This window comes from Marmota marmota, unplaced genomic scaffold, assembly GCF_001458135.2.
Source record: "Marmota marmota marmota unplaced genomic scaffold, marMar, whole genome shotgun sequence".
Taxonomy (NCBI): Eukaryota; Metazoa; Chordata; class Mammalia; order Rodentia; family Sciuridae; genus Marmota; species Marmota marmota.
The window spans coordinates 164,180-186,639 of NW_026004731.1; the positions used below are offsets into that span (position 1 = coordinate 164,180).

The 22,460-nt window shown below is 39.8% G+C and overlaps 1 protein-coding gene across 1 annotated transcript; it reads left to right on the forward strand.

The window, feature by feature from the left end:
• Window positions 1–6,933: 6,933 nt before the first annotated feature.
• LOC107160595 (T-cell surface glycoprotein CD1b-like) lies at window positions 6,934–10,417 on the forward strand. The gene is given in 7 exon segments (XM_015507265.2): window positions 6,934–7,090; window positions 7,371–7,637; window positions 8,266–8,507; window positions 8,509–8,542; window positions 8,736–9,014; window positions 9,257–9,350; window positions 10,001–10,417. Coding segments are annotated over 7 exon segments (1,044 nt in total). The 5' UTR covers window positions 6,934–6,981; the 3' UTR covers window positions 10,020–10,417.
• The last annotated feature ends 12,043 nt before the right edge of the window (window positions 10,418–22,460 follow it).

The following is a 22,460-nucleotide window of genomic DNA, read 5'->3' on the forward strand; positions in this document are numbered from 1 at the left end:
CCACTATGGAATATAGCATAGAGATTCCTAGATAAATTTAAAAGGGAATTGCCAGAGGACCAGTTTCCAACTATATACCTAAAGGAGATGAAATCAGTATCTTATAAAGTTATCTGCAGTCTCATATTCATTGCACAATTATTGACAGTAGCCAAGATACAGAAATAACAAAACAAACACAGAAACAACCAAAGTGTCCATCAACAGAAAAACGGCGAAAGAAGCATGTGTTTGAATATTCTTCAACTTTAAAGAAAAGAAAAAGAAGAAGAAAAAGGAGATCATGTCATTTGCCACCATATAGAATACATAAAGAGAATTAAAGAGCAGTGACCAGGGAAGGAGAGAAGGGAAAGAAAATGGGGAGATGTAGGTTTTATTCATTCTGTATCAAATATGAAGAATGAATAAGTGCCAAGATCTTATGTATAATCAATATAGTCACATTATAATATTATAATACTATAATATAATATTGACTATACTCAATATTATTAATATTGTTAGATTTAGAATATTTGCTAAAAGAGCATATTTTAGATACTCTTTCCAAAAATCAGTCAATCAATAATAATTCATTGTGGGATGATTGATTTAGTAATTTGCTATGTAATAATTTCACTTTTTATATCTCTATATGTAAGAGAACAATGGAGACAGAAGCAAGGTGCAGAGGCAGAATAGCAGAATGGCCTCTTGCCCAAGCTGCTGGTTATGTTAATATCCATAGGTTACATTAGGTCACTGGCATCAGTAAGACATTATTGCTCATTGTGTCATTTAGGCAAGTTACAGAGTTAGCGACATTACGCAGCTTATTGATCAGTCACTTACTATAGTTGCAATGTGCTGTTGGGAACCTTGTGTAGCTTTCAAGAAAGTCCTTTGTTTAAGTTACTGCTATGTGGACAGGTCCAGGCACAGTAGAGCTTGGTGGAACATGTGGTTGTCTAACAAGAGAGTTTCTTTATTCCCAGGAACTGTGTGCCTGAGATCAAGGTCCACGCAAATAAGACTCTAGCCCAGAGCCTCCTCATGAAGGGCATTGCCACAGCAGCTAGGCATTGCACATGCATTAGTCCATCTTATTAGTTCCTGGGAGAAACTACAGAATATTACAACCATGGGAAATAGGGTACCTGTTACCCCCATGAGTTTGCTCACCAGAGGAATGCTGTCCTGTACATTTCCACAGCCAGACATATATATGTTAAAGCAATGTGTTGTACACCTTAATTACACATGATAAAAAGTTTTTAAATAAAAATAAATTTCATAATTCATCTTCATACATACAAAATATCTATTATTTTCTGAATTATCAACCCTTGGTCAGTTTGTGATTACCAACTAAAATGCCAATGTGAAGCCACATGGTAAAGAGGGACTATTGATTTTTAATGCATAATTTCATACAGTCTTCTTTTAAATATTTTTTTTTAGATGTATAGACCTTTATTTTATTCGTTTACTTATATGTGGTGCTGAGAATCAAACCCAGTGCCTCACACATGCTAGGCAAGTGCTCTATCACTGAGCCACAGTCTCAGCCCCTTAATGAATGATTTCATATACGCAAAGAGAGAGAAAGTAGTATAAAGAACTGATTTTTCTTATATAAGTTTGAAAATATTATCAACTCATAATTGAAGGAAATTTTATATATCATATTTCATTCATGAATTGTTCAACACATGTTTCTAAAATGTAAAGATTATTCTTTTAAATATAACAAAAATTGCCTTATAGTACTTAAAAATTAAAATTCTCTCATTATCATTAAATAGCTAATTACCACAAAATTTCCCCACTGTCTCATGAGTTATATTTTTTTTTACAATTTATTTATTGAGCTAGAATAAAATTAAGACCATGCCTTGATATTAGCTGATATATCTCATGAATCTTTTTAACCTATTATTTTCTCCACTCATTTTAAAATAGGAAAATATGATTTCAAAATCCCATTCCAAGACCTAGGTTAGTTTGTTTTTCTAGATCTTCTCAAAGAAAAAAGAAAATACTATGATGTTTTTAGGGTAAATATCATCATCAACCCCCTAGTTTTACTCAACCATCTCACATCTACTTTTCTCCCACACAGAAATTCCTAGTTCCCAATGAATTTACCTAGTAACATGTCATAACATACTCACTACATCCCACAAATGCCCACATGTCAGACTTAAAAAAACGTAAACACGACCACCACCAAAGTGATTACTGAAAATTACTATTATTTCAGTAACTGATAGTTACTGAAAATTATTATTTTTGACCCTAGAGTATATTTCCCTAGAAGGTAAAGTAAAATAGCCTACTTTAAATCTACTTCAGATAGCCCCTGGCTCCGTGGAATGGCATCAACTTGGGTAGTGTTCTCGTTCAATTTATATTTTGCTTCAATTTTTACAAATCGATGTTTTGTTCAGTAATTTTGACAAAATTTACACTTGGAGCAGGATTTCCATGATGGTAGGGCAATGAACAGAATATCCTTTGCCCCAAACTCAGTGATAATACAGGATAAAATTCCCAAAATAAAATACCTTGGCATCCGGAAATGAGTGAGGGCGACAACAAATTGAGAAGAGCCTGCTCACAAACAAGGACCCGAGGCTCCCTGAGAACAGTGGGGGCTGCACAACTTAACATGGGGAAGCGCCTGCCCTTCCCCTGGCCAGACAGTCTACTGGGCTGAGGATCAGCAGTCCTGCTGCCACGGAAGGGTAGACCCCACTTGGAACTCCATAGACAGGCCCCACACCCGGAAAGCTTGTTGAGACAATAGCCACAGGTGGTTAAAAAGCCAAAGGTCAGCCTCCCAGCTGCTAGAGGCTGCAGAACTGGAGGGAGAGAAGGACCGGGCAGGGCTGAGCAAAGACACCTGGGAGAGGAGACAGGCATAGTGGACTCTGATAGGTGTCCATTTGTTTGCAGGGGTCTGGAGGGCTGCACACAGGCTGAGGAAGGTCCAAAGAGGGACAGTTATCAAGCTCTCCTGGTTACACACGAGGACTTGCACAAAGAGAAAGCACAAGCCAGGACAGATTTGCCAACTGCTCAGATTGTGTGTGTGCCTCAACCACCAGCAAAAGGCAGAAGCTTTACTAGCTTCAGGTGATAGGCACAGTCACTCATTCCCTACCATGAAACTACACTGACCCAAGTGCTACTCCTAATAGACTGGGTAAATAACAACTTATTTTTTTTTCAATAAGTAGGAAAGAGAGGGAAGGAGAAAGGGACTGAAGAAACACTTGTAAACAAACAAACAAAATACTGAGCAGAGACATCAGTAACTACAAATTGCATTGCTATAAGAATTTACAAACTTAATTCAGGCAGATAATTAAACAAAAACAAATAGAAATCACAAAAAATCAGAAGAACCCAAACCAAAAACAATGACTTGATTTAAGGAGACCTGTACTAGAAACAAACCAAAGTTTTGTTTGACAAGATGAATTCATGACACGATGAATAACAAATATTTATACATGAAATTCCATTCAGCAATAGAAAGGAACAGGTTCTAATATAATTAGCAACATAGATCCCTTATATCCTTAAGATAAATGGAAAACAAAAATCCAAATATAAAAAAAAAATACCTACAATGTATTCCCACCTTCGTAGCTCGGGAAATACATACTCGCAGAGGCACAAAGCAGGAGAGTGGTTGCAAAAGGCCCAACTGGTGTGGTTCTGAACAAAACCAAGTAGAAGGAGTTATGGGATCCTACATCTGATGGTGGTGTTGTTCATGTGAGGAAATATATTTGTTGAAATGAATAGAACCACATACAGTTAAGATTCATGCATTCTACTGAAGATTTTACACTAATAAAGTTGACTTAATAAAATTTTTAAAGTGACAAATCATAGACACAGTAAGAAGGACATGGACCTATGGAAAAGAAAACATCCCACGTCAGAGAGAGAAGGTCTCAGCGGTTTTGCCCCCACGAGTTCAGCACCTGTGTGTGACTCTCACCCATTCAGTGCTTAGCAAATGCTGTTGAATTAATGAATGGAATCTAAAGGGACTACAGTCTAGCCAAGGCACTCTCAGGACATTCTTGTTGGGAAATTGTCTTCCATAAACATTCAGTAGCCTTGATCTCATCTCAATCTAGAGAACAAATTCAATTGCTCCTTTTTCTTTACCATTTTGGGATATCTAAGCCCACATCACATTTCACATGTGACTTTACCATTTTGGGGTATCTATGCCCACATCACATTTCACATTTCTCTCTCTCTCTCTGTCTCTGTCTCCCCACCCCCACTCCTTCTTTCTTCCTAACAAACATAAAGCAGTTGTCTCATTATATGCAGTGTTTCAAGAGAGTAAGCTGTGATTTCTCTTAAAGATTTCAGGAGAAGAAGAGGATAGGAAGGGAGGCTGGAACCTCTCAACAAAGTTAACAAACATCAGACAACTACAGAGACATCAATGACTCAAAAGCTACCACAAAGTGTAAAAGAAATATAATGGAAAAATAAAACCAGCACAATAGTCTAACACAGATATGAGGTATTTGTGTTTTCCACTGAGCAAATATTACATGTAAGAAAGCGACCTATGCCATGTCCATATACATAAGGAGCTTAAAAATAAGGGAAGACTCCCGGTAACTGCAGAACAGGCAAGAAGTGAGGCATGCATGCATTAGTGTCCAGTTGACACTCTATGGGCACAGAGGAGGGAAAAGCTGCTTCCCATTCAAGGGTCCAGAAAAATCTCTGAAGGAACTGGCATCAGGGCTTTGTGGGTTGAGTACAGTAAAAATGGTTAAGCTAAGAAGGCTATTCAGAGTTTCAGAAAGCAGATTGCCTTATATGTGCAAGTAATTATTAGGTAGAAGGAGGAAAAAAATTAAATGGGAGAGTAGAACGGAGGAAGGAAATTCCTAGCTGTCCCAAGTTCTGAGGCAATGGGGTTCCCATCGCACTGAGGGGGGCATGGTGAGGCATCCCATGGGGTATACTGTCATGAGTTGGTGAGGAACAGAAATGGGAGAAACTCTAGGTATGTTGGAGAAGGTGACTGAGAATAAAGCAGAGTGATTAAGAGAGAAAAGCCAAGACAGGTGACAATGGAATGTAGAACAAGACATTGGGAAAAGATAAGGAAATGTGAAGAACCCATGAGTCCATCTTAAAACAAATTACAAGGATTATCAAAAGTATTAGGGGCACCATTGTTGCTAAGGGGATGAAACTCATGGAAAGGGGTTCACTGTAGATACTGGACACACACTTGGATTTCACCTTAACCCCACCGCTGATTCTACTCCATCCTCTAATTTCCGGCATCACCAGACTTTCCTCTTAGGACCAAGACCACCTGCTCACATTTCCAACTCCCATTTCCCTGACCCCAGAAGAGGGTCATGTCCTGGCCTGCTGGGCTGCTAGCTTCACTCCACTAGACAGGCCAGCTGCCCCATCAGCTAACACACCCAGGACGGCCAAAGACAGTTTTAGTCAGCTTTGCTTTCCCATGACCAAGAGAACAGAGAAGAAAACTAAGAGCAGGGAAAGTTTATTTGGGGCTCACAGTTCCAGAGGTTTAGTCCATGCCTGACTGAGTCCACTGTTCTTGGTCAAGTGAGGCAGCAGCACATCATGGTGGAAGGGCCCAGTGGATGAAAGCCATTCAGCTTGTGCTGGAGTCTGGAAGCAAAGACAGGGAAGGGAAAAGGGGCCACAGGGAAATGCACCCTTCCAGGACATGCCTCCAAACCCACCTCCCCCAGGCTGCCCCACCTGCCTGCAGTTACCACCCAGCCCCATGCATTCAAACCAACATGGATCCATTAGGTTACAGTTCCCGTGATCCAGTCATTTTACTTTAGCCTATTCCTACATTAAGAGAGGAGATTCAGCATCATCTCATGTCCATAATAGAAACCATGTCACATAAGCATTAGGAAGAAGATCAAAAATTTTGTTTAATGCCCCATTGCTGCTGCTCACCCCACATGCACATCATCTAAACAAGCTTTGGACAGAAACCAGAGACATTGCAAATGAGCAATAGTCCGTCACCTGAGGACTGGGTGAAAGGACAGCCAGGAATCTGGACTCACTGCAGAGAGCACAAAAGAGATTCATATGCGAGGACTTATACAGAGCTAGGAAAACATTATTCATTTAATAGGCAAAATTATATTTTTTCCTTTATGGTAAACTTATATCTGGCAAACTTCATTATGTCCTTTTCTTTGTCCTTTTTAACGAGTGTGATATAAAGGGTCAAGACTTCCATTTAAATATCTTATGGGATAGGGGATGCATGACCTGAAGTATCCTCTTGAGGCACCAGGGACAGCTGATACTTGTATTCTCATGAATGACACTAGTAACTTGTCAAGTTTGTGCAGAAGGTGACCACTTATCTTGGACAAAATAATCAACTCTAGAAGGTCTGGTTCAAGCAATGAGTCCAAAGGTTGCCTCCAGTGACATTGTCCCCAGGATTGGGACAGAGGCTGGCTTTGATGCAACCGGCAATCCGAGTAGTAGAAAAGGACCTATGGAGAGAAGAAATTAGATTGGAAAGGGCTAATGACAATGAGAGAAGGCAGTGGGAGGCTGAGAGCCTGAGTTCGTCTGATGAAGGAATCATTCCAGATTAAAGAAGATTGGAAGTTGATCAATTGTTCAGTATTCTCCTCTGATGGACAGATATGTAAATAAAGGATTAAGGATATGAAGTGACCTTTCAGAATCATACAGGGATGTTTCTGAGCTCATCTGAAAGAAGCTGAGGCCCTGGAGAGAAGCTGGAACCCTTGGAGGTGAGACTGTGTCTGAGAGCTCAGGGCTGCAGGGGAAATGAGAGGTGGAGGGGGAGTTTCGGGGCCGTGGGAGGCACGTTTCTCTTCTGACATACACTTTGTATGAGGAAGAAATTTGACAGTTGAAAGAGAGGAAGTCACTACTGAGTGCTGAGAAAAAAGGGTTGCTGACATGAGAGATCAAACACCAGCTGGGAGTCAGAGGTCCTCTGGCAGAGAAATGCTGCTCCCGCTACTTCTACTGCTAGCAGTTCTCTTCTCAGGTGGTGACAATCAGGAAGGTAAGCAGCAACCTAAAGTGGTACAGAGGGTTTGTTTGAAAGCAGGTTGCACTTGCCCAGGTGCACCTGGACTCTGAGGCCCTGCCCTCTCCTGACTCCAGCCTTCTTCTACCTGCTGGAGGTGGGGCTGCAGCCTGAGGCCCTGGGGCTCTCAAATGTGTCAGGTGTTAAGTTTCTGCAAACCCTGGGATCTTGGTTCCTGCATCTTCCCACTATCCATGTTTTTTCTTTCCCTCTATTTTCTCTCCTTCACTTAAGTCTTTTCTGGTTTTCTTCACAGCCTACCAAGGGCCGACCTCATTCCATGTCATGCAAATCTCATCCTTTGCCAACAGCACCTGGACCCTGAATCGTGGCTCAGGCTGGTTGGAAGATCTGCAGATTCATGGCTGGGATAGTGACACAGGCACTGCTATATTCCTGAAGCCCTGGTCTAAGGGCAACCTCAGTGATGAGGAGGTCACAGAGCTGGAGGAGATCTTCCGAGTCTACTTCTTTGGAATTACCAGGGAAGTGCAGGAACGAATCAGTGACCTCCAGTTGGAGTGTGAGTCCAGTCCTCAGAACTGAGGGCTTCCTTTGACTTGCTTACCAGCTTGCTTCTCTGCTCCCTTGGTCCCTCCCCCTCCTCCCTTCTTTACCCAGCTGCATGCACACACTTCTCTAGAGCAGGCTCCCTGTCCGACTCCTCTCCTCCACAAACTCTGATCTGGCTGCGTCCTCACTCCTCTCTGACACATGAATGGCTTTGCTGCATGACCAGCCCCTGGTGTGTCTCTGGTGATACTTTCTCCTTATTTTCCTACTTGTGTCTCAGTGATCTAAAGTGTGGTTCCTCCTCTTATTCACCCTTTCAAACACAGCGAGGTCCATTTCCCTGTGGACTCCTGGTTCCCTTGGGAAATCTGTGATGGTGACTACATAGCACTATTCCTCCCCCTCTGCCTCTCCTCTGCCCTATAACCACATCCCCTTTACCACATCATTGTGCCATTCAGGAGAGGCGCAGGTGTCCCCCATGCTCTACCTCTGAAAGTCTCTAAATGCTGTGATAACTTATTGATTCACATTCCACACTTTTTCCTCACCCAGAATCTGTGTCCTGGGTCCTCCCCACATTGCTTTCTTCTTGTTTGCTGGTTAGTAACTTTTATTTCTGTTTTCCTTCTGCACAGATCCTTTTGAATTCCAGGGCATAGCAGGCTGTGAGCTACAGTCTGGGGGAGCTATCGGGAGTTTCTTGAAGGGGGTTATAAAAGGACTGGATTTACTGAGCATCAATACTACCTGTTGGCCTGCCCCAAGCGGTGGCAGCAGGGCACAGAAAGTCTGTGAATTAATCGCAAATTACAAAGGCATCTTTGACACAATAGAGCACCTGCTCTATAAAACCTGTCCCCGGTTTCTCTTGAGCGTCCTTGGAGGCAGGGAAGGTGGACCTCCAGAGACAAGGTGAGTCCAGCCTTTTCCCTTTCAGTTCTCCTTAAATCCCAGAGTAGGCAAGCACCCAGGGAGGAGGAGGGCTTCATCAAGGATTTATTGCATTCCCAAAGGAACAGAGGGGCTTAATGTGCACATCAGTCTGCTTCCATGTGCTCTGGGTCAGCACCAGCAGGTGACACTCTCCCTGCCCCTGTTGCCCTAGTGAAGCCCAAGGCCTGGCTGTCCAGTGGTCCCAGTCCTGAACCTGGCCATGTGCTGCTGGTGTGCCATGTGTCTGGCTTCTACCCAAAGCCCGTGTGGGTGATGTGGATTCGAGGTGAGCAGGAACAGCAGGGCACTCAGCAAGGTGATTTCCTGCCCAACGCAGATGGGACCTGGAACCTCCGAGCAACCCTGGATGTGGCAGCTGGGGAGGCGGCTGGCCTGGCCTGCAGGGTGAAGCACAGCAGCCTAGGAGGGCAGGACCTCGTCCTCTACTGGGGTGAGGAAGGGCTGGGGCCCAGCTGGAGGTGGAGGGAGGGGGTGCCCCAGCACAGAGGATGGGCCTGGGAAGGATGGGGAAGAGGAGGAAGTAAGCAGGGGAGAGGTGGTGGTCAGAGAGGGGAGGGAGGTGAGGAGAACCGACCTCTAGAAAATGAAGGTTACAGAGCTGGACACAGGGAGGCCAGGGAGTGAATGCATGAGATTCAGAGTGATGGTCTGTGTCCTCCCTCCCCACGGCAGGACGCTCCATCCCCATTGGCCTGGTCATTCTGGCAATTATAGTGCCCACGCTGATCTTCCTGCTGGGCCTTGCGTTATGGTTCTGGAGACGCAGGTGAGTTTCTATTTCCTTACTCTTCCTTTGCTGTCCACTCTCCCACTCTTCCTACCCTGTGTCTATTTAGACTATGTCAACCTCCACTTTCCACCAGACCTTTCTTCTTAACTCCATCTCCTGCATGGAGCTAATATAAAAATGTGGCAAATGACACATACTACGATTTAATATCTTTACCATTTTTAAGTGTGTTAAATGCATTCAGATTCTGTGCATCTGTCACCATCATCCACATCCCCAATCTTTTTCATCTTGCAAAATGGAAATTCACTTTCCACCTAAAAACTCTTCTCTGTTCCCTTCCTCCCTACTGGTTGGTGGCCCTTCCACTTTCCATCTCTACCAATTTGACTACCTTCTTCAAGTCTTATAATTGGAATCATGCAGTATTTGTCATTTTGTGACAGGTTTATTGTATTTAGCAGTTTGGCCACATGGTTTATGTATGTTGCAGCATACATCAGAATTTCCTTTCATCTCAAGGTTGAGTAATATTCCACTGTATTGGCACAACGTGCCTTTCCCCATGTATCTACTACTAGACTCCTGGGTTCCTCTACCATTGACTATTGTGAATTATGTCACTACGAATATGGATGTACACACATCTCTTATATTGAGCTCTTTTTTGCTTGTTTTCTTGACAGGTCATATCAGGACATCTAGGGAAGACTTAGGATGTCATCTCCCATCTGTGATAAATACATAAAGCCCAGAAATTTCAGATGTCAGCCCAACCTCAATCTCATTATATTTCATGAGATAATCATTGTTTTCATTATATCTGAGTTCTAATAGTTTGCAAGAAAATATCACTATTTGGATATCATCTGAAAAATAATGAGAACTGTACATTTACTTTGAGATTGTATCAGAAAGAGAAACTATCCATATTTCATCATTTATTAGGTATATATTCTGCCTTGTTGAATTGACAGTTTTGTCAAGTTAATTTTGTGACTTACATGTAATGATTTTCAAATGATGAAACAAAATTTTGTTTCTGTAACTTACCTTTTTTTGTGAAATCTCTGCAAGTGTGTTGAATATAGTCTGTAAAAATATTTTATTTAGTGTCTTACATCTTTGTTCATTTAATTCTTACAATTCTGTTTTCAAACATTGGTGTTAGGGTTTTTTTTTACTATATGAAGGAAGCCATAAAATGTTTCTTTGTTTTTATTCTCCAGAGTATGAGATGGTTTGTATGGGCTCATTTTTCATTTTTATTTTTTGTAAAGATTTGCTATAATTTACCAGTGAAATTTCAGAAAAATTTTTTGATAGGAAAGTTTTAAATTTTATGTCCATTTTTTTTAAAAACAAACCTAACTCTATTCAGAATATGTATTCAGATTTGTGTATTTGGTAAGCTTCGGATATTTTGATAAGTCATTCAAATTGCCTAATTCATTATAACATCTGGCTCATATCTCCCTTTTACTATTTTAAAATCTATAGTGTTTGTAGTTATGTAACTTTTATCTGATATTGAACATTTATTCTTTCATGTTGACAAAGGTTTATCAATTTGTGTAGGGTTTCAAAGGTCTAACTTGTAACTTTGTTCATTCTTTCTATGATCATATAATTTTCTTTGTTATTTTCTTGTTTCTGTTTCCTTTGGATTTCATGGACTTTCCTATTTCTAATTTCTTGATGTAGATTCACACATAACTTATTTTCACAATTCTTTTCTCATATTTACTTTAAGAGCTAAATATTTCCTTGAACCAGGGTTTTAGTCTACCTCAGAATGTTTGATGTGCTCACAGACTTTGCTGTTTTAATTTATTTTCTAATTCTCCATTTCTTTGTGTTTGTTTTTTTGTTTTAGTACTGGGAATCGAACCCAACAATGTTTTACCACTGAGCAACCTCCGTAGCCCCACCCCTCTTTTTAGATTTTGAGACAGGGTCTCCCTAAGTTGCTTAAGGCCTCATTAAGTTGCTGAGGCTGATTTTGAACTTGAGATCCCCCTGTCTCAGCCTCCTGAGCCATTGAGATTAGAGGCATGCGCCACTATACCCAGCATGTTGTATTATATTTGTTATTTAGTGTATGTGTTTCTGAATTTTCAGACAAGGGAACATTTTCTTTTTATAATTTTAATCACGAATCCAGCTTAATTCCACTGTGTCAGAAAAATATTTTGCATATTTTTGGCTTTTTGAAATTTGTTCATGTTGTTTTATGGACAAATTTCATTCTCAGTATAAATGTTCCATGTTTACTTGAAGAGAATGTACATTTTTCTATTGTTTTGTGTTGTGTTTCTGCATTTAGCTGAATAGTGATTCCTTATCCATAAGATGATTGTAAGAAGTCAATGTGGCCGTATCAGGTTCCTTTGGGGTTCATGAAGTCATGGTATATTCTTCCCTCAACTCTCTTAAATTTTGAAACCATTAGTTACACCTGCTATTTCTCTCTTTTTAAAAAGAAATATGTATACATATGTTGTTTTTTTATTCACTTGGACAATGTCTGTCTTTTAATCATTTAGGCTACTTATTTCAATATCATTTACTGCTAACCTTAGATTTAAAGCCATCATCTGCCATCAGGAAACTGTTTATCCCTTTTCCTGCCTTTTCTCCCTCCTTGGGTCAAACATTTCTGTTTATATTATTTTTTTTTTCCATTTATTCACTTGTTGGCTTCATGGTCTGTTTACTATTCCTTTGTTGATCCTCCTATAAACTTCCACATGATTACAAACAATACATTATAAGATTAATTGAATGTTACCACTTTCTTCTAGTTCAGTGACTTTACCACATTTTATGGTGGTTTATCTACTTCCTGACTAGGTGCTCTGGTTATTGTGTATTTAGAAATCTGTATACCGAATCAGGATGATTGAACACAATCAGTGTGGTAAAGATTTATTTCCCCTTTCAATTGCTGTGCTTCACAGTTAGGTTTGGAAACTAGCAATGCTTCTGGATCCTAATCAGATCAGGAACTGCAATTATTCAAATCTGGATTTCAATCACTTATGAGGGCTGCTCTTTTTCCCCCCATTTATGTTTCACCTGATACTTAGGGCCTAGGGATTGAGAATGCAGAGTTTTATGATAATATCCAAAAGCCTGTTGTGTTCACCACAGCTTCTCTTCCTATGCAGGCCTCAAATTCCAAGTTTGCCTCTTGTTCTCATGATCCTGCTGAATATACTGCTTGGCCTCTTGTGTCTTAGCCATACCTTTGCAATTTGCAGATACTTCTAATTGAATGAATCTGGCTCTGGACACTGAGTGCTGCCTCTCAGGACTGCTTTCCTTTTCCAGCCAATATACCTCTAATTCTTCACTGTCTTGATAGCTCTCAGATGTCCTCAGATGGATGGCATTTTTCAAAAGCTACAACAAGTTGTATTCATCAAGATAGCTTCCCCTAAATAATATCACCAGAAGGGAAATGATAGTATTTTAATGTTTTATGTTTTCATTAGTTATATATAATATTGGAATTCATTTTGACATAATCGTACATTCATACAATATAATTTGCTCCATTAGTTATCAGTACTTCCTCCTTCTCTCCCCTCCTCCTTCTCCCTGTTCCCCTTCCTCTACTCTACTAGTCTTCTATTTATTTATAGATTTAAAAATCAGTACTGTATACACAAAGTGAAATCCACTGTGCTATACTTCTATATGTAAATAGCATAATTTAGTAAATTTTTTCCACCATTCCTCCCCTTTCCTGTCCCCACTTCAGTGATATTTTAAAAGTCATAAAAATTGGTTAAGATTCATGTTGTCCCAAATGACAGAAGCTGCTTCTTTGTAAAGATTGAGCAGTCTCTTTTGGTGTATATAGACCACACTCTTTAATTCTAAGTGAAATAAGTCATCCACAGTAACACAAATACTGCATGATACCACTTATATGTGGAGTCTAAAAATCAAGTTCATTGGAGTAGTGTGCAAGGTCATGGCTACCAGAGACTGAAGAAGGTGGTGGACAGAGCAGAGGGACATGTTGGTCTAAGGGTGCAAAGTTTGGAAGAATACAGACTTCTGATTTAGCTGGGTTTCCAAGGATACCCTGCCAAGTAGATAAGCTGGTTCTATTGTGGTCTGTGTGGCCTCATACTTGAGATATGCACACATGCCCTGGAAAAATGGCTTGCAACTTGTCATTGACTATTGGCAGAGATAGCTTATGCTGTTCCTGAGCTCTCCAAGACTAACAGAATTCAGTACTCTGATGTATAACTGTATAACATGCTGGCAGAAGAGGGTGGTATTTTTCTTAATGCCAACATCTGCTGTTTTGTATTTAACAATAATTCAGAAACAAAGCTCAAGAAGATACATGCTCAGACCAGATAGTTTTCAGTTATACACTCATGGTTCTTTTAAGACTCATTTGTTACCTCTTTAGTTCCCTTGTGCCAGGCACTTGGGGTCTCTGGATGAGGAGCATCCTCCAGGGAGGACTGACCATCATCCTGAGTCTGGTTCTCTTTGTGACCCAGGTTAACTGCTGCCTCAAAGAGGTTTTATGAGCAAATGAAATCCATACAAATTGTTTGGGGGTGTCTTACGACTCCAATCCACCTCTAAATTCAAGGGGCAGAGGTCCTACTAGATTTAATATACTTCATCTTCTGCTTCAGTGGCTAGAGTAGGGTTGAGGGAGGACCATTAGGAAAGAAAGTCTCATACACATGGTATTTACACTGCATCATTTGGTCAATTAGTATGCTTTAGCAATATGGAGATTCTTTAAAAGACTAGGAATAGAACCATCATGTGACCCTGATAATCCACTCCTTGGTGTTTATTGAACAGAACAAAAAGCAGTGTACTATAGTTATACATGCACACCAATGTTTATAGCAGTGCAATCCACAATGGTCAAGTTATGGATCCAACCTAGGTGCCTGTCAACAGATGAATGGATAAAGAAAAAATATATACCATATATAAACAATAACATTTTACTCTGCCATAAATAGGAATGAAATTTTGTTACTTTCTGTTAAATGGGAGAACTTGAGAACATCATGCTAAATTAAATCAGCCAGACTAAGAAAATCAAGGGCAAAATGTTTTCTCCCATATGCAGAAGCTAGAAAGAAATCAGGAATAAATTAGGGGGATTTTATGAAAATAAAAAAGAGAACAGTGAAGTAGAGAAAGGATATGGGCTGTGGGGTAGGGAGGAGGGGTGAAAAAGGGAAGCAACTACACAGTGAAATGAACCACATTATGCTGTGTGCACGACTGGATACAACAGGGTGAACTCTGCTGTTATATATAACTATCATGCACCAATGGAAACAGAATGAAGACCAGCGAAGTACAGGAAACAGGAAGAGGAAGAAGGGGGAGTACCAAGAAATAAAAATGAGCAAATTATGTTGTATGCATTTATGATTTTATCAAAATGAACCCTGCTATTTTGTGTACCTATAATGCACTAATAAAAGCATTTTTTAGAAGAATGATTTTTGGAGCAGAAACACATCCTTTCTAAGAGATAAAGAGCTCTGCAATGGTTTCAGTATGAAGTATCCTCCAAAAGCTCATGTCTGAGACAATGGAAGAACCCTGAGAGGAGAAATGATTAGTTGACAAGAGCCTTAAACCAATCAGTGAATTAGTCCCCTGGCAGGATTAACTGAGTGTTACCTGAAGGTGGGTAGGGTGTGGCTGGAGAAAATAGGTCACTGATGGCATGGCTTTGGGGATATATTTTGTATCTGGCAAGTGGAATCTGTCTCTGTGCTGCCTGATGATCAGGTGAGCTACTTTGTTCTGCCACACTTTTCTGCCATGATGTTCTGCCTCACCTCAAGCCCTGCGGAATGGAGCCAGCTACCTATGAACAGAGACCTCTGAAATCATGAGCCCTCAAATAAACTTTTGCTCCTCTAAAATTTTTCTTCTCAGGCATTTTAGTCAGAGCAGTGAAAAAAAGCTGATTAGAACAAGTTCATACTGCCTGTGCTTGGCTTTTGGCTTTGTGTAGGTATGTCTTTCATAATTGAAAACTCAATGTAGGTTTCTTCCTTCTGTTTAAGCCTGGGCATCAGTGACCCTCAAGAATACCCAGCTTCGGGCTGGAGATGTGGCTCAAGCAGTAGCGTGCTCACCTGGCATGCGTGCGGCCTGGGTTCGATCCTCAGCACCACATACAAAAGATGTTGTGTCTGCCGAAAACTAAAAAATAAATAATAAAAGCTCTCTCTCTCTCTCTCTCTCTCTCTCTTAAAAAAATATATATATATTTAAAAAAATAATACCCACCTTCAAGTATTTCAGAATACAATCGGGAGAGGCCTGGGGCCCGCTGCTGCAGCACAAGAGGGGTGTGTGCCTTCTGATTATTCTACCTCAGCTGCCAGAAGGAACCCACTGGCTATGGGGGACTGAGGTACCTGAAGAAGTTGATCTCATTCTGTCTCTCCTTTATATCAAAAAAACACTGCCCAATCCAACGTTTATGTTGCATTTTCTTGGCAACCCTGACACCAAGATGCAGTGGACAGAAATCTAGGATTTCACTCTTGGATTACATTTGCCATTCTCCATGTTGGAATCCTCCAGTGGGTGGTGTTGTGCTCAATAGAGACTCTCCATGATGATTAACTGTAGGACTCTTTGGGTTCACTTGATTATGATGTAGATAATCATTGCTGCTAACAATATCTAATATCTTTTTTCAATGAATTCTTTATTTGTGACTACTGGGCTTATGACAAGCCACATATTTATTCTTACCTGCTAACAGACATGCATCTAAATTAACCTGAAATAATAGAAAGATGTATGAATATAAAATTTCTATTTACTGAAATTTATAAAAATTAAACATGTACTCCTACATTGTAAAACTGTATGCTTTAAAATGAAATACTTTTACTTCGTATATTGACAATAATTGTTATTATTTATTTGAAGACTTTTGGTAGCCTAATTTTTTATTGACACAAGAAATGGAATCCACTCCCTCTCCTAGAGAAATTTTTCTTTTGCCTTGAAATGAAGAACCTGGGTGCAGGAGCACACATATGCTATTTAGTGGAAACTAAGGTGTAGCTATTAGTGTTTGGGGATTATTTTTAGGAATAATAATTGAAAATATTTTAGGTCTATTAAACATGGTTAGTTCAAATTTATTTTATGTAAATCCTTCACAAGTTGTGTGATTTCATTTATTAATATAAAGGAAGTTGGCCAGCCAACTAAACCTGAAGAAAGAGAGGCAAGGAGATTCTTTATTAAATCTCAGGACAAATGAGTTTGAAGTGGGTGCTACTGTATTCAAGAGGTTCCAAGAGAGTAAACACAAACAAAGCTGCTCCTTGAACTGCCATCAAATGAAGCAGAGGACTGAGGAGTAACCCATACCCTGTGCCTCTCTATGGAGTGTCCCTACATTATAGCACCTAAGAAGTGCTCTGAGCATTGAGAGAAGGAGGTGGTAACAACCCCCAGTATAGATGTCACCTTCTCACCATGGAAAACAGCAATTATGGGGCTGCTATAAGTAGCACTGTGGGCAGCCGAGAGTTGGCAAACGAAAGTATGCACTGGAGAGTAAAACACAAAGAAGGTGACGTTGGAACTCTTGCTAAAAGGCTGGGATGTGACAACAGGTGAAATATTTAGGGCAGCTGAGTGTGTTCTAAAGCATATGAGCGGATTGGTGTCACAGTAATTTTGGCATAAATACAATTTTGCCTCATTTTGAAGTCATAGATGATGAGGCCTGGTGATACTGTGTTTAAAGAAATCATCTTTTTTAATAAAAATTGTATGTTGAGGTACCATTGACTTGAGAAATTCCGTGCACCACTTGTAGATAACCCAGTGAGTTTGAGGACTTGTATGCACCTGTGAGATCATAACCACCTTCAAGGCCACACAGGTATCCATTGCCTCCCAACATTTCTTCCCTCATCTTTAATTATTGTAAGCAGTACGATTGTGTGTCTGTGTCTCTGTTTGTGGTAAGAACAAATAAGCCCTACCCTCTCACAGATTTTAAGCGTGCATTGCAGTCTTGAGTTACAGACACCGTGATGTATCCCATTTGACCAGAACTTGTTCCTGCATAACTAAAACTCTGTACCCTTCAACCATTGTCTCCCCATTTCCTCCTCCAACTCCAGGAAACCACTAATCTTCTTTCTACCTCTAAGAACTCTCCTCCTTTGCCACACACTTATCTGAGTCTTTCAATGACTTTCAATCCCTGTTCATTGACCTACAAAGTCTCTAAACGACCTGAATCCAACTCACCAGCCCCATCTCCTACCATGCTCTGCTTCACTTACTCAAATTCAGTTATTGACATTTTCATGGCTTTTACACTCCATTCCTATGATATGATATCACTCCATTCCTAGTTCCCTAGTTTGGAATGCCCTTCCTCCAGGCACTGACAGCTTGCTTCTTGCTCTTGCTTGAGGTCTCTTCTCAAATGATACCTTCTCAGAGTGGCTCATCTTTTTAATAATTATTCTTTCTTCTCTGGTTCAGTTCTTTATTTTTGCCCATGTTATCACCTTACATATAATATTTTACTTACAAGTTTTTTCTCCTTCCCCTCCACGATCAGTGTAAGCTCTGTGAACGTAGGACTCTCTTGAGTCTCTGCTGTATTTCATTACTTATAATAGCATCTGTAACTTGGTGAGTGCTACAATTTGGATGAAGAATGTCCCCCAAAGGCCTATGTGTTAAAACCTTGGTCCTCAGTGTGACACTCATGGAAGATGTGGGAAGCTTTAAAAGGCAGAGCCTCAGGGAGATCCTAGATCATAGGCAACAGGCCCTCAAAGGAGATCACGGGATACTATTCTCTTCCTTTCTCCCTTTGCTTCCGGGCCACCGTACTCTGTGCTCCTGGAAGGACATTCTGCCTTGTCACAGGCCCAAAAGCAATGAAGTCAACCAACCATGGACTGAAATGTCAAAAACTATGTGCCAAACCAAAAACTTTCCTCTTTGTAAATTGGTATTAAGTATTTTCTTCAACTTCTCAAGTATTTTCTTCTACTAATAGGAAGCTGACTAATATTATAGGCTTCCAGTAATTATTCTTGACTAAGTATATTTATATTTAAAGCAGCGATTTTGGAACAATGCTAGTTGTATGACTGTCTCCTCATCTATAAAAAGGGGATAAGAGTAAATTATGAGAATTCTTGTCAGGATTACACCAGTTAATATATATAAGATATGTCGAATTGTGTTTGGATGTTTTAGTTGGCTTTTTTTTCTGCTGTGAATAAAGGACCAACCAGAGCAATTTTAGAGGAGGAAAAGTTTTATTTGAGGGCTCACCGTTGCACAGGTCTCAGTCCCTAGGCAGTCAGCTCCATTCCTCAGGATTCCGATGAGGCAGAACATCCTAGCAGAAGAGACACGTGGAGAAATGTGGCTCACATGATGATCAGAAAGCAAAGAGAGAGACTCTACTCACCAGATACAACATATACACCCCAAAGGCATGCTTCCAATGACCCACTCCTCCAGCCAGACCCTACCTGCCTTCGGCTACCATTCAGTTAGACCTGTCAGGGGATTAATTGACCAATTAATTGGGTTAAGGTTCTTATAACACAATCATTTCGCCTGTAAACCTTCTTGCATTGTCTCATATATGATGTTTTGGGGACACCTCACATCCACACTATAACACTGGGCTGCAGAAGTACCTCTCAAATTATTTTTGTTATTTGATCAGTCTTAACCATAAAAGAGGCACTTCTTTTATTTGGTTTAACAATTGAGCTGATGTTCAATATGTGATCATCACTATATTACTGATAAAGGGTGAGTAATTTGAGTTACATTTTTGACAGTGGTGTTCACCCTTGGATCAGCATCATAAAGGGAGTATAAGGAGGCACTGGTACCTGGCTATTCAGGAAGAATAAAAACACAATCTAAAGAAAGATTTGATCCTAATAAACTAGAAAATTGACAGGATTGTTTCCAGAAGAAAATGAGAATGTGGAAATGATGAATGAGGAAGGTTGATGAACTCATTATCCAATAAAGGGTAAAGTCTAAATTCTACAAATCTCTAGGTCCACTCTGTGGGAAATCTGAAAAGGCATCCCTGTGCCTTAGCTGTGCTGGTGCCTTTGAACACATGCTCCAAAGGCAGGTGCTGCATCTGTATCTTTGCTCATCTGCAGGTGGTGCACTGGGAGGCCCAGATCTCAGTTTCAGTTTATGCTGCTCCACTTAATCAGGTCTTCCACATCCTCAGCTTAGCTCATTCATTAGTCAGAGAATATCACACAGGCATCCTCCAGGGCCCGGGTCTCCTGAGTGAATATGGCTACCATGTTCTTCTGAGTTCTGGCCCCAGTCTTCCTGTTCTTCTTCAGCCTCCTCCAACAATTATGCCATTTCAGGAGAAAGTTACCAGCAACAAATGAACCCTCACTCCATTTCTTGTTTTAAAGCCAAATTTTGTGGTTTCTATCATATTTCACAACACAACACAGTAAGATCTTTATACTGTCAGCAAAACACATTACCATGTTGGTTTTACACCTGATAAGAATGGAAACTGGGCTGTGGTTGTGGCTCAGTGGCAGAGCACTTGCCTCGCACATGTGAGGCACTGGGTTTAATCCTCAGCACCACATAAAAATAAAAACAAACAAAAAAGATATTGTGTCCATGTATAACTAAAAAAAGTTTAAAAAGAATGGAAACTATTATCCATAATTATTTAAACCACCCTGTTTCTCTAGAACATTAATTTCCATGTTCTAGAGTAGAAACCATAATAATATTTTTAACAATACTAAGCAACACCACCCTTCTGGACTGACTTAGCAATACATTTTGCTCTCAAGTATCAGATCCTCACTTAGGAGTTGTAATAAAATTATTTAGCATAAAGGTCTACAGTATAGGGAAAATGTAGACTTTTCTGACAATATAGTGGATCAAAAATAATTTTCCCAAATTCTGTCACGCTGGTATTTCTTACAACATAATCATATGTCCTCAGGGTATTTTAATCCATTTGTTCAATTTTAAGAAAAGGAAGAATGCATGCATGCAGAACACACAGATCCATCTCCTCAGGAGGTATATTTCTGCTTCGCCCAAACTATACCCAATTCTCTTTGCAATATCTTGTCAGAAGGCAAATTAGAATGCATTAAGTTATTATGTTCAGAAATTTAGTGGTTTCTCAAAATCACGCAACACAACAATCTTGTTTCCCCTAGAAGATTCCCTGGGATTCACAAAAGTAGAGAAGTAGAGAACTCCAAAGTATCACCTTTTTGGTAATGAAGCTTGCCACTCTTAGTACTGCAGACTTGGATAAAGTACTTGGATAAACTCCTTCCTAAGTTCATGTATGTATCTCTGTGTCTTGCCACACACAGAAAGATAATGACCCCAATAAAAAAGAGAATTTAGGGTGAACATCTTACCACCTTTGAACAATATCAGTGTTATGTTCTCTATCTCTTACATCTTCCGGTGACAGCATCACTTTGGAGTCATAGCAGTACCTGAATTTCTATGGCCCGTTGGATAGAGATCGCTGTTACTAAGAACTCTTCTATATCATTCTTTGTGGGTGTGTGCTGAGGATCAAACCCAGAGCTTCATGCCTACCAAGCAAATGCTCTGTCTTTGAGCCACCCTCACCCTGAGCCCACTGAAAGCTCTTTTGGCAAGTTAAACTCTAATGTTATTTTTCATGTAGTTGTGTATTTATTTTTAACATACATATTTAATTTCCTACTATATCAGACTACAATCTAGGCAAGAGGATACAACTTTGAGCAAGATGAAGGAAATGTGGGATGTCACAATGCTTATATTTTAAAAGGGAATAGCAATAAATACATAAAATCAAGATAATATCTAGAAAATTAAGTATTCAAAATAAGAATTTTGGAATTGTATATGAATGAAGTACGGTATACTACATTACTTAGACTAATCAGGAAAGGGCTGTCTATGGAGATGATTCACAATCCAAGAAGAAGGCGTAACATATTTGAGGGACAGAAAGAAATCTGAAGTCAAGAAGCATAATTTGCATTATGGGAGAAATTAGATAGGGGGCTAGAGAAGTTAACTTGAATCACATCAGGGGTTCAAGAATTTCTGTGACCAAATAAACTGATTCAAGGGGAAAGTCCACTCAAATGTGAAACACGAGAAATACACCTTCACTAAATACACTGGACCAGAAATTGGAAGGACCATACTTGAATGCCTTCATTCTCACAGAGGTCATTCCCTGTGGACTTGACTTTCAACATTTACTAGAAACTTGACTTTCAACATTTACTGCTTCAAACAATTCCTTAAAATTCCACCTTTCTCTTATATTTTGTCAAAAGTAACTCAAATACTATGCATAACTAAAATGGTCTAATAAAAAAAATTCCACCTTCCTCTCTGGACTCTAGTGGCCTGCCTCTAGATAATCAGACTGTAGAGGAGAAGATGGAACCCAACAGAGAAAGGGTAGCCTCAATGTCTTGTTGAAGATAAGAGGTTTGCATCTGTGATCACTGGATAAGTAATCATAACCTGTTGGATAACTGGAAAATACCCAACATGGAGTTATTAACTTTCACTAAGAAATCTGCTCAGTTTTCCCATCCAAGGTAAAGGGTTGGTTAGACCTCTGTATGAACTTGACATCTCAAGAGCATTCTCCTCTTCAAATGTATTTCAATTTAGGTAATTAGGTAATTTAATAAAGCACATAAAAAACTGAAGGTAACACAAACTGTAAACCTTAAAAATAATCAATTAAAGTAACAAAGAAAAGAAAATGCATAGCTTAGCACTTTTTTAGATATCACTTTTCATGCATTGTCCTAGATATGCCTCTCACCATGAAAATTTTCCTCAAACCCCATTTTCTTTTCCTAACTAGTCAAATTATGAATGTCCTCTATGACTTTTTTCATTCCAAAAGACACATGTAGACATGCATTCTCTGGGAAGGGATTTTAAGTCCAACCCTATTCTCATCCCACAATTCAAGATAATTTGATGTATTTATTTTAAGCTTTCCCTAAAAAATATGAAAGCATAGGAATCTGCATATATTTGCTAAAGAATATTAATAGTAGCGTA